At 39.8% G+C, this 10,847-nt stretch overlaps 1 protein-coding gene across 1 annotated transcript; it reads left to right on the plus strand.

The window, feature by feature from the left end:
• Window positions 1-128: 128 nt before the first annotated feature.
• ostf1 (osteoclast stimulating factor 1) lies at window positions 129-10,765 on the plus strand. Its single transcript, XM_035659023.1, has 10 exons — window positions 129-212; window positions 4,983-5,029; window positions 6,013-6,063; window positions 6,353-6,416; window positions 6,544-6,597; window positions 6,772-6,879; window positions 7,234-7,283; window positions 7,698-7,776; window positions 8,031-8,129; window positions 9,602-10,765. The coding sequence occupies exons 1-10, from the start codon at window positions 179-181 to the stop codon at window positions 9,658-9,660; spliced, it is 645 nt and encodes a 214-aa protein (XP_035514916.1). The 5' UTR covers window positions 129-178; the 3' UTR covers window positions 9,661-10,765.
• Window positions 10,766-10,847: the final 82 nt, after the last annotated feature.

The following is a 10,847-nucleotide window of genomic DNA, read 5'->3' on the forward strand; positions in this document are numbered from 1 at the left end:
GTATTCTGATTACGCTTAAAAGGCTTGCGCATGCGCAGCCGAACTTTTCCGCGTTCCCCTGTAGTTGTGCTGCACTCCCTCATGTCAGTGATAGTCTCAACCACTGCAGCGACCGTCTCTGTGAGTAAACACAGCGCGTTTCCTTTATTTTATTTTTTCTTATCTGTGAGCCTCGCAAATGTCGAAGCCTCCTCCCAAGCCGGCCAAGCCAGGTCAAGACTGACGCTTATGAAGGGTTTTTAAAAGTTTAAATTTAACCCAAAAACTTCAGCTCTGTCTCTCTCGCGAGGACAGCACACCTTGTGGCGGGTGCTCTCACATCGCTGATTTCTGCCTTTTATCCTGTGAAAAACGTTCATCAGCAAGTGGAAAGAAAGCTCATAAAATCTCGATTAATAACAACATCTGTTATTAACGAGCGGACCCAGATGCAAGTGCGGTTGGTAAAAGTGCCTCCGTGCCTTTCACTGCTGATTGACAGGGGGAATCCAGTCTTCAGCAAGCAGGCCTCTGTGACTTCCCCATTTCCCATCACTCATGCAAGGGGGGAGTACTGTCATCCAGTGGCGGTAGTCGTAGGTTAAGAGCTAATGATGAGTCTAATTTCCTGGCAAAGCTTCAGTCTGTGCTGGATATTTTAAGTATACTGCCTAACCAGAAGAAAGGGGAAATGTGTCTATTACTCACAGATAACATCTTTACTGCACGTCAAGTTCCTTGTGGCATGCGATGGTTTTTCTAAAAATGTGAGTAGATAACATGTTACCCCTCTCCTGTAGATTGGGTCTGTGCAAGCAGGTGTTTCACCCTGGTGAGAAAGCAACAACAAAAAACGTATATTATATAAATATATTTTAAAGTAGTAAAAACACTTGTCTCAGTTTATAAGGTCATGCAGTGTGCAAAATACACACATACAAATCTTTCATCTCCCTCCAAGGACTTGCAAACCCTGCAGGAATGCTTCCTTAAAATGTTTTAAAAGTGCATTTTGTCCTCGTAGCGTAGTCGTATTTTTCTCTAATGTAATTAAACAGAGATTTTTAAGGACTCGCCGTTCTATTTCTACAGTTTGGGAAGTCCCTGGGGAAGTATTTTATTAGGTTTATTAGTACACTTTTTAAAACTTAATGCCACTCTAATACAACAACCCGGCAATTTAATTCCAAACTTTAAGAAGGATATTAGTGTTGTTTGTGTTTGAAACTGTTTTACAGCTGGCGTTAATTCGACTTTATTGTGATCCGCCAAATCTTTAAAAAAAACAGATGCATTCTTCATCGTTTGCTTGTGGCCCAGTGTCGATAGTACAATTATCCGCTTGTTGTCAGAATTAGGACATATTTTGGTCCTCCGCCTCATTGGAATAAAAATGAAAGGGGGTGAGTGACAAATTTAATCCCACAGGGCTTAATGTGGGGTCCTTGATGGATGAGGGGTCCATTCAAATCGGTAAGATACATGAATGAAAAAGGAGATAGGAAGCTGGTTGCTGAGCAGTGAGGAGGACAGATTATCGCATGTTTCTCTGGAAGAAAAGCTTTGATGGGGATTGTTGTTCCAATTTTGATGCCAGGGAGGAAGGATGAGTGATGCCTGTTTGGGGTTTTTTGTCAGATTAAGTTATGCATCGGTGTAAGATATGAACACTCGTTGGCAGTGACGTATGGTCTTGAACAAAAACTATGCTAACTCCGATCCTCAGAGAGCATAAGATCATTGGCATTTTACAACATGGTTTGCTCTCAAGTTCAAGTTGGGATATTTTGCTCTTTTTTTTTGCTGGCTGTGATATATCTCATATACAGCATTGTTTCAGCACGGATTCATGGGCCAATGGATATGTTCAAAAACTGTAGCGGCATCCCTAATGATCATGAAGGGATGAACCTGGACTCCGAGGCCGTGACTCAGCATTTGTAGGATCTTAACGGATTAGTGCGACGTTGGCAGAAATAGTCGCGAGCACTGGACAAGAGTTGTGTAGGATTGGTTGCCTCATCTTGCTGTCTTTATACAAAAGATGGGGACGCTTGCTGTCCAGTGCTTCACTGTAAAGACATATAGACAACACGTAATCACTATCACAGTGCCAAGTACAAAACATACCACTCAAAGAAAATGCAAAACAACACGAAGTGAGTGAAAACAAGTGATCACAACTATAAATGCAATTAACATAAAACATAGAAGAAAAGCAAGACCAGCACACACCATGTAAACCGCCGCGAGCATGTTCGTACATTCACCGACTAGTCGCCCTTTATCTTTTCCAGACAGGTAGACTCCTGATACTAGTGTGTATTCGAAGACCGCGCGTTGAGGCCACAGCGCTCATTTTATGCACAATTCATTCTTGGCAGCTGCGAGCGGTCGAGCGTTGATCTGACTTCATGTGCAACATCCACACACAGAACTATTAAGGTGTATATATGTGCGGCAGTAACTATATATAGACTAAATGCTACCAGTACATATATATATACCTTACTATATACTCCCATCAGTCACAAGAGTCAGTCACCGTTCGCCTGCGCTAGAACAAAACTCGCATCTATGGCCGGTCATCTCCATATCATTCAGCGACCTTCATGGCTGTATTCATGAGTCGCTCCATGACAACGTCCACCCTGCGCCATCCCGACATACCCAGGCTGACATCTCTGCGTCCTTGCAGACGGCCTTGGTCTCTGGCCGTGGCGAGCCGTCCGCTCTTACTGGCACGAGTCGTGCCTCAGTATCATCACGAGCTGATCTATGCACGTAACCTTCCAACGTGGTAGACACACACCACACACACACACACACACAACACACACCACACACACAGCACACCACACCACCACACACACACACACACACACGTGTGAGAATGAAAGTCAAGAACATCCCAGAACTCAATTAAAGACTCAACATCGCTTGTTTTATGGTTTTGGTCCATCTAAAGTAATTTTGAATGAATCTGTTCCTGCTCCAGGACTGCTGGTCCCTAACTGTCCCTCTGATGGACGTTTTGATACAGAATTTCTAGGCAAATATAATTTTTTTTAGTGGGTGCTTGAAGAGATGTTTAACATTACACACATGCTGTGATAACTTTTTTTTTTTTTAAATGGTGCATGGGCACGTAGACCCTGAGCAACCTACTCATATTAAACAGGACCAGGCCTGTGAGGTTTTTTTCCTTTACAAGAGGAATATGTTTAATCAAGACTTAAGAAGGCAACACTAGCGAGCAGTGTGTTTTCTCTAGTTTAAAACATTATTTTCTGCACTAATGACTTCTGGTGTCATATTGTGGGAGACTTGGATGGTTTTTTGGTTGGGCTTTGAAGAGGAATGGGAAAGTGAGCAGGAGCAAGACCAGAACTGTCTGATTTGCTTTTGCAATTAAAAATAACACAGCTGGAAATCATCACAAACCCACAAACAAATAAAATATACTGACAATGTTTTGCCCACACTGAGCTTCAGACTTTAGCTAGAATAAATCTTTTTACGTGCCTGAGGTTTTAAAACGCAGAGAGAACATGGACTAGTCAGCACAGGCTTTTGTGTGTTTTAAGCGACATGACCGGGCCTGCAGAGTAGACATGCTTTACCTGAACAGAGTTGCACTTGTGCAGCAGCTCAGCCCCGCTCATTCTGAGACACTGAGACAGTGTGTTAGCTAAATAGAAACCCTGAATAACGGCAGAGGGGAGTTTCTAAAACCGTCTAACATTTAGGCCTGTTAGCTAAAACTAAAGGACGTCCAGAACAAATTACCAGTAAATATACCAGTGTGACATAAACACATCATGAGTCAACATGAGTTGTTGTCTATTTATTGTTTAACAGGAGAAATACACATAAACGTTACACAAAAGTAACAGTAAAAGTGAAAATATCAGATAATACAAGCACTATTTTTTTTATATATATGTTTATTCAATTTTCCTACAAGCACGATTTAAATCATGTTTGTTTTATAAAGTGACAGCATGTAGGTAAAGCAGCTTTTACTCCCTGGTTAGACGTTCAATCAAACAAACCGGTGAAAACCTGTTATGTAACATTGGTGAAACGTGTTGTAAAGTTTGTAATGTTTTAAAGCATGTTACTGACATATTCAATACGGGCATGTACAACAAGACAAATCCTTGGAATGGAAGTCAGTAGAGTGAAGCAATGTTTTATCTACAAAGAATTACGTCACATTTGCAGTATTGCTGAAGGAGGTTGGAGTCTGGTTAATTAAAAACAAAAGCTGGTTTATGTATGTAGTAAATATACAGCACATACTGTACATTATTTCAGGGATTCTTTAGTCCCAGAAATCAATAGTTGGTAGTAATATTAAATATGTAAATGCGTCCCTGTTTCTTTCAGGTCTTTTTGTGGGTCTCTGTGAACTTGTTCAGCTGTCAGCTAAGGCCACAACCACTCTGGTAGCATTCCAGCAGCAGAGCTAACGCCAGGCTCGACAGCGAGGGGGCAGTTACCTCAGGGCTGCACACACAAAGACCAGCTATGCGTTTTTTGTCCCTGCACTGCACGTACAAATGTGTATTGTTGTTGGCTGTAGCAGAGTTGTTTAAGTGAATGCAGGCAGTGAAAAGCAGACACCAGGAGCTGTGTGTCCTAACTCGTAGCAGTTATATATTTAGTTTGAAACAGGTTGCATTGCTCAGACAGGAATACAAGCAATTGGCTCTTAAGGTGATAGATGATGTTACTGATTTATTGCTCTTATATGAGAGTAATTTACCACATTAAAGCCACATTCTGCACTGACATGCATGCTCATAGTAGTGATTACACTATCCTGCAGTGCTGTGAAGTGGCAGCATGTGTGGTTTCACTTCCCTGTTTCTGTGTGTACTCTCAGGTACAATGTGCTCTGTTCACCACTCTTTTTCATACAGGGACGAGATTAACTTTCCACAAAAAACCTACAAATACTCATCTAACATGCAGCCTGTGTGTTTTCTCTTTCCTAGGCCAAGTCAAAGTGTTCAGAGCATTGTTCAACTTTGACCCCAGAACGGTATGAGCTTTTTGTTGGTTAAGATAGATTGTTTTTCTAATATTTGATGATTCTTGAAGACCATTTTTTGAGTCCTTTAAAAAAAATAATTTTGGTAATCTGTGTGTTTGGTATACCTCTTCCATGGATTTCAATGTATGAAACAACTGTGGACTCTCATATGCAAGCATTTCAATTAATTTTGGGCAATATACCAGATGAACCGGTATACCAGTTTTATCCTGGATATCTCAGATATAGCTTATCTTCTTTTATCTTTTTTCTTTTTATCTTCGTTGCAGTTTGCACAATAACAATTGTTTACATTCTGACACCATATAGTAATCAAAGCCTTAACTATGTACACAATGACATAAAAAGGTTATTATATTGTATATACTCATACTCATAGTCGTGCAAAATTAAATAAATACTGTGATATGCCATGAAACCGCCAGAATACTGTTACAAATTTATACTCATGTCAATTTTATTTGTAGACTTCAAGGCACAAAATGCTAAATCTACAGGCTCTTGAGTTTGCTGATTAGTTAAATCACATATTTTCGTACGGACCTTCAGTGGCACAAAATTCAAATATGGCTAAAATAATATAATGAAAAGGCAAAATTGAACATGCAGACTGTACTTAAGAGTGATTTTAAAGATGATTTTTAACACAAATCTGGAGAACTTCTTACAAATAGAACAACTTAAACCTGTCATAAAACATCTCTTTACTGTGGAAATATTAATTGCACAAACCAGTGACAAGTATAAGCGTATGCTGCTACATGGGGAAAAATGGATTAGATCATCTGATAGTAGTAATGATAGTTTCCATTGGTAGTCAACAGGGCAAAAAAAGGGGAAGAAAGGGGGTGAAACGTAACAAGCCAGTGTTGAGGTCAGATTACTGTGAATGCATGGAACTTCCTGAGCCACTGTGGCTGACATCGTGACATCGTGACATTTTGACATTGTGTTATTTTTTTATTTTTCAGCCAGACGAGCTGTACTTTGAAGAAGGAGACTTCTTGTACATCTCTGACACAGTAAGTAAAACCTTGGAGAGATTTAGCTGCCAATCTCGCACTTCAAGTCCTCATGTCCCATTCGGTGTAAATCTGAATTTCACTTCTTCCTCTTTCTTTGGAATCATAGTTTAGCATTTTTTGCATTTGGTGTCGCCCTTTTGTGGTAATTCCCCCCCCACCCCTCTTCCACCTTTAGTCATAATTTCCTCCCTTGCATTTACACTTTCATTTCACAACTATTTTCCCTGCATTGAATTTGTGTTTGTTTTGTCTGGTTTGTCTCTACTCATTTTACTATTATCCCCAGAGTGACACTAATTGGTGGAAGGGGACATGCAGAGGAAGAACAGGACTAATTCCAAGTAACTATGGTGAGTAGACGATACAGGCGGAATAACTTTGAATTTCAACACATGCATGTGGTGCCCAACATTACTTAATACAGACATTTGTAATTGTGAATAATGCACTAATGATGATGATGTTGGTTTGTTTCAGTGGCTGAGCAGGCAGAGTCTATTGACAATCCAATGCACGAAGCAGCCAAACGAGGTGCGACAAATATATGCATATTGAATTTTTCATTCATTTGTGTTTGTGCCAGGTCTGTACTGTGCAGACAACTGTCTCTTTCTGGAGACAGTAAAGGCAACCTTGACCTTTTTAACATTTGTTTTGGTTCTGCTGAAGAACTAAACTAGTTAAACTAGTTGTGTCTATAAACAGGCAATCTGAGTTGGCTGAGGGAATGTGTGGAGAATAAGGTTGGAATCAACGGGCTGGATAAGGCTGGAAACACTGCCCTCTACTGGGGATGCCACGGCGGGCATAAAGGTAACACAAATTGTGGTGAATAAAACACAAAAATGGCAACTTCTTTTAACAAAGACACTAAATTTTGAGACTGGCATCAGTGCTGTTTGGATTTATCAAAAGTTTGGGTTGACTGATTGCCTCCAGTACCCTGTTGAGGCTGTGGCTGAAATTAATTTCCTAAAGCTTAAAACTATGACATGATATATTAAATGAGAAGTGAAGTACACAAAAACAAGAACTTGTTCTATGAACCTGTTCCAGTGTTTCTCTGTTGTTGTTCCTGCGTGATGTTACATGATGTTACATGTCATTAAATCTTAAATCCCAATCCATCACTCAAAGTTCTCTCTTTCTTTTTTTCTTCTGGATCAGATGTAGTGGAACTGTTGCTTAGCCAGTCCAACGTGGAAGTCAACCAGCAGGTGAGATGAGAATTCACTAATGGGTTGAAAAACACCAACATTTATTTATCCAAAAACTATTTTTATAGTTGTGATCACACACTATTTTTCCACTTAGATCGTCATTGGCAAAATATTTACAACACAACAAAACAACAACAAAAACAAAAACATTGTCGATGGAATTATTTGCTATTATGAGCTACAGTGTATGTATATATATGTATGTGTGTATATATATATATATATATATACACTGTAGCTCAGGATACTAAGATGATTTTTTTCCTACTCTCTCCCCCCCATTTCCTTATAATAGCTTGTAGAATTTTACCAGTCATCCTCCAAGATTTCAACGTGATCACACACAGTTTAATAATCAAGCTTAATGCTCCTCAGGGTGTTTGTCAGTGATGATGATGTTTTGTGTTTCAGAATAAACTCGGGGACACTCCTCTGCACGCTGCTGCCTGGAAGGGTTATTCTGACATTGTGGAGATGTTGCTGAGCAAGAGTGAGTATCTACCCACATCTCTTATTTGGTTTCATAAAAATAAACTGGCAGTGGGTCATCTTTATTTGGATGGATATCACAATAGAGCAATAAAAACACAGAGAGAAATCTCCAGAAAGATTTGATTTAAGATTTAAGAATGTGTGTTCCAGATTGAGGGAACCATAGCCAGTACATAATTTTATATTTGTGTCAGATTCTGTGTCTTTCTGTGTGTATTTTCCTGTTTTTTAGTGTGAGTATATTTGTTTCAGATCCAAGGACAGACATCCGGAACAATGAGAATAAGCTGGCTCTGGATATGGCCACCAATGCCCAGTGTGCTTCACTTCTCAAAAGGAAGCAGGGAAGCAGTAAGTACAGCTGCCACTAGGGGGCACTCACACATACAGTATCCCAAGACAGACCACACACTCATACAGGGAACAGAATAATATGCTTCTTCTTTTTTTACTTAGCTCTCCACTGGGGTTGGCTGTCAGTAGAAGGGGATTGTCCAGCAACAGGCTTAGACAGTCCAGCTTGAGATCAGCACCAGAGCCTGAAACAAAAGTCACTCAATAGAACAGTACAATAGAGCAGTAACTAGTATATAAGTACTGCATGTTATGCTCTCTATTGCTTATTTTCAGAAGCTTCAACCAGTGAAACCTTAACAGAAACCTTTAGCAACAGTACAGGCTGCAGGATCCAGTAAGCTTGAAGGACATGTTTTTATTAGTGTATAATCACCTCAATAAAGGAATTGGTGTGTTTTTGTTACCTTAACAACTTGTTAGAATTAACTGCCATGTTTCTTCAGTAGCCCAGAAGGGACAAACGAAACACTGGCTCTAGATAGAGGTAGCGTTAGCCTTTTTCACTGTTTCGCTGCCGCTATAGTTTCTCCTTCGCGCTTGGAAGGGAGGGGTGAAGCGAGGGAGTTGCGATCTGCAACTAGACTGCTAGATGTCTCTAAATCCTACACACTGGACCTTTATAACTGTACTTAGCCTCTGCACAGAGCTGCAGACAAAAATAATATGTATATGACTAAATATACAGAGCACTATTCAGTAAAGATTATTACATTTTTCCTGTGAATGCCACTTAAGACGAGCCATAATTTATAATCCTGTGTAAAAAGGGTCACGTTAATTATCTGCCAGAGCTTATGGGGCTATTAAAATGAACAACTACTTATAACCACAGCTTGGTTTGCTGTAGACAACAAGGTGCCTATTCATATGACACATTGTCTTATGTATGCCAGGGCGGCTGTGGCTCAGAGGTGGAACAACTTTCTACTAATCGGAAGGTTGTTGGTTTGATCCCCGGCTCCTGTCGAAGTATCTTTGAGCAAGATACTGAACCCCAAATTGCTCCTGATGCTGATCGGTGTGTGAATGTGAATGAGTTAGTTTCTGTCGATGGACTTTGCGATCTCTGTGTGAATGTGTGTGAAAGGGTGAATGTGGCAAAGCGCTTTGAGTGGTCGGAAGACTAGAAAGTCGCTATACAAATACAGGTTCATTTACCAATTATTCCTGTGTGTAAATGGCATGAAGTAGTGTTTTTGGTTGTGCGCCATGTGTTGGCAACACAGGTCCTCATTAGCATGAGGGGGAAGAGATGGGGAGACAATTACACTGAAGGTTCATTTACTTTACTATCTATTATTTTTAGTCCTTGAATTAACTTGCAGTACCTCGCGTGTGGTCATTACATCCAGATTGGTTATTCACATAATGAGTGAGACTCTAATACGGGGGTAGTTATTGCAATCTGTCTAACATTTGACTTGCAAATCAATATAATCATTAACTGTCCATTTGTCTTGTTTCAGACATCACCCGCACACACAGCAACGCTGAAGAGTATTTGGACGACGAGGACTCGGACTGAGCCGGCCCTGATGAAACATTGTCACTGTCTACCATTGGGTTTGGGGGGGGGGGGTTGTAAAGCTCAGAGAAATTTATTACCGACCTAAAATGGATTTGCTGCTTTGTTTCCAACTGTAACTCCATTTTAGTTCTATTACTTTGTGCAAACACCTCAGTTCTCAGCCCTCTGCGTCATGTTTGTGTAAATCTCAAAGCATTGAATTACTGCGTTTTTTACAGTTTGCCTGCTTTGCCAAGGGCATTTCCACATGTAGTGAATTTGTCTTGGAGCACCCGTTGCAGCACACTGTAGACTGAGGGGGCAGAATATATGTAGTGGTGGAAAATGGACCAAAACTCTAAGAAACACATTCCAAACATACAGATTATGTTCAACCCATTTACACTGCGCATTAAAGTGCCAGTGCAGATTAAAAGATTGATCTGGTCTGTGTCTAGTGAAGTTTTAATACTCCATTTAAATTACTGAACTACAAAATCACCCCCAAAAATGAATTGGAAACACATCATCTCTTGCAGCTTGAAACTCTGTCACAACTAGGCACAATTTAGATCTGCTTATGTACCCTTATGTACCCTTTAAATAGGGTGTACTGAGGGGCCCAATGAGACATTTCCCTGTGTTAGCTGCTTGGTCACATTAAGAGTGTCAGTAAATTGACTTAATATAAGAAAAATCACTGTCTTGTATGTAAGTCATCTTCCTTCCCCTCCTTCCTAATGTCATGAACCTCGCCTGTTACTCTCCATACTGCATGTGTTAAAACATTTCCACTGCGGTGAAAGACCTTCTATTAGTCCACTGTAACTAAAAAACATCTTCCCTTTGTAAAACTTTAAATCACTCTTTGATCTATCAATCTTTTGATGGTTTGATATCCATCCTGGGAGCAAATTTCTGGTTTTATTTCTGCTTTCCAACAAATTCTATATAAAAAAAAAAAAAAGTGCCTTAAAAATGTGTAGAATAGCAAGTGTGTCTTTGGTTATGTGTCAATGTGAAAATGTTTTTCTCTTTTGAGGTTTTGAGTTTCTTAAGATGATTTTGTTCTAGATTTCTATCGGCTCTGTTCTCAGTCTGCAATAAAAGATTTTTAACTTAATGTCACACTGAGGAGACATTTTGTTTGAAAGCTGACAATAAAAATCATAAATATGTAAGTGTAAGATTAATAAATACTAAAA

Source organism: Morone saxatilis, unplaced genomic scaffold, assembly GCF_004916995.1.
Source record: "Morone saxatilis isolate NCDOM2014 unplaced genomic scaffold, NCSU_SB_2.0 Contig16, whole genome shotgun sequence".
Classification (NCBI taxonomy): domain Eukaryota; kingdom Metazoa; phylum Chordata; class Actinopteri; family Moronidae; genus Morone; species Morone saxatilis.

Excerpts from the sequence above, each read along its gene's own strand:
- ostf1 (XM_035659023.1), top strand. The coding sequence starts at position 179 with ATGTCGAAGCCTCCTCCCAAGCCGGCCAAGCCAG. Across the intron at positions 5,030-6,012 it reads TCAACTTTGACCCCAGAACG|CCAGACGAGCTGTACTTTGA; the intron begins GTATGAGCTTTT and ends TTTATTTTTCAG. Across the intron at positions 6,064-6,352 it reads TCTTGTACATCTCTGACACA|AGTGACACTAATTGGTGGAA; the intron begins GTAAGTAAAACC and ends TATTATCCCCAG.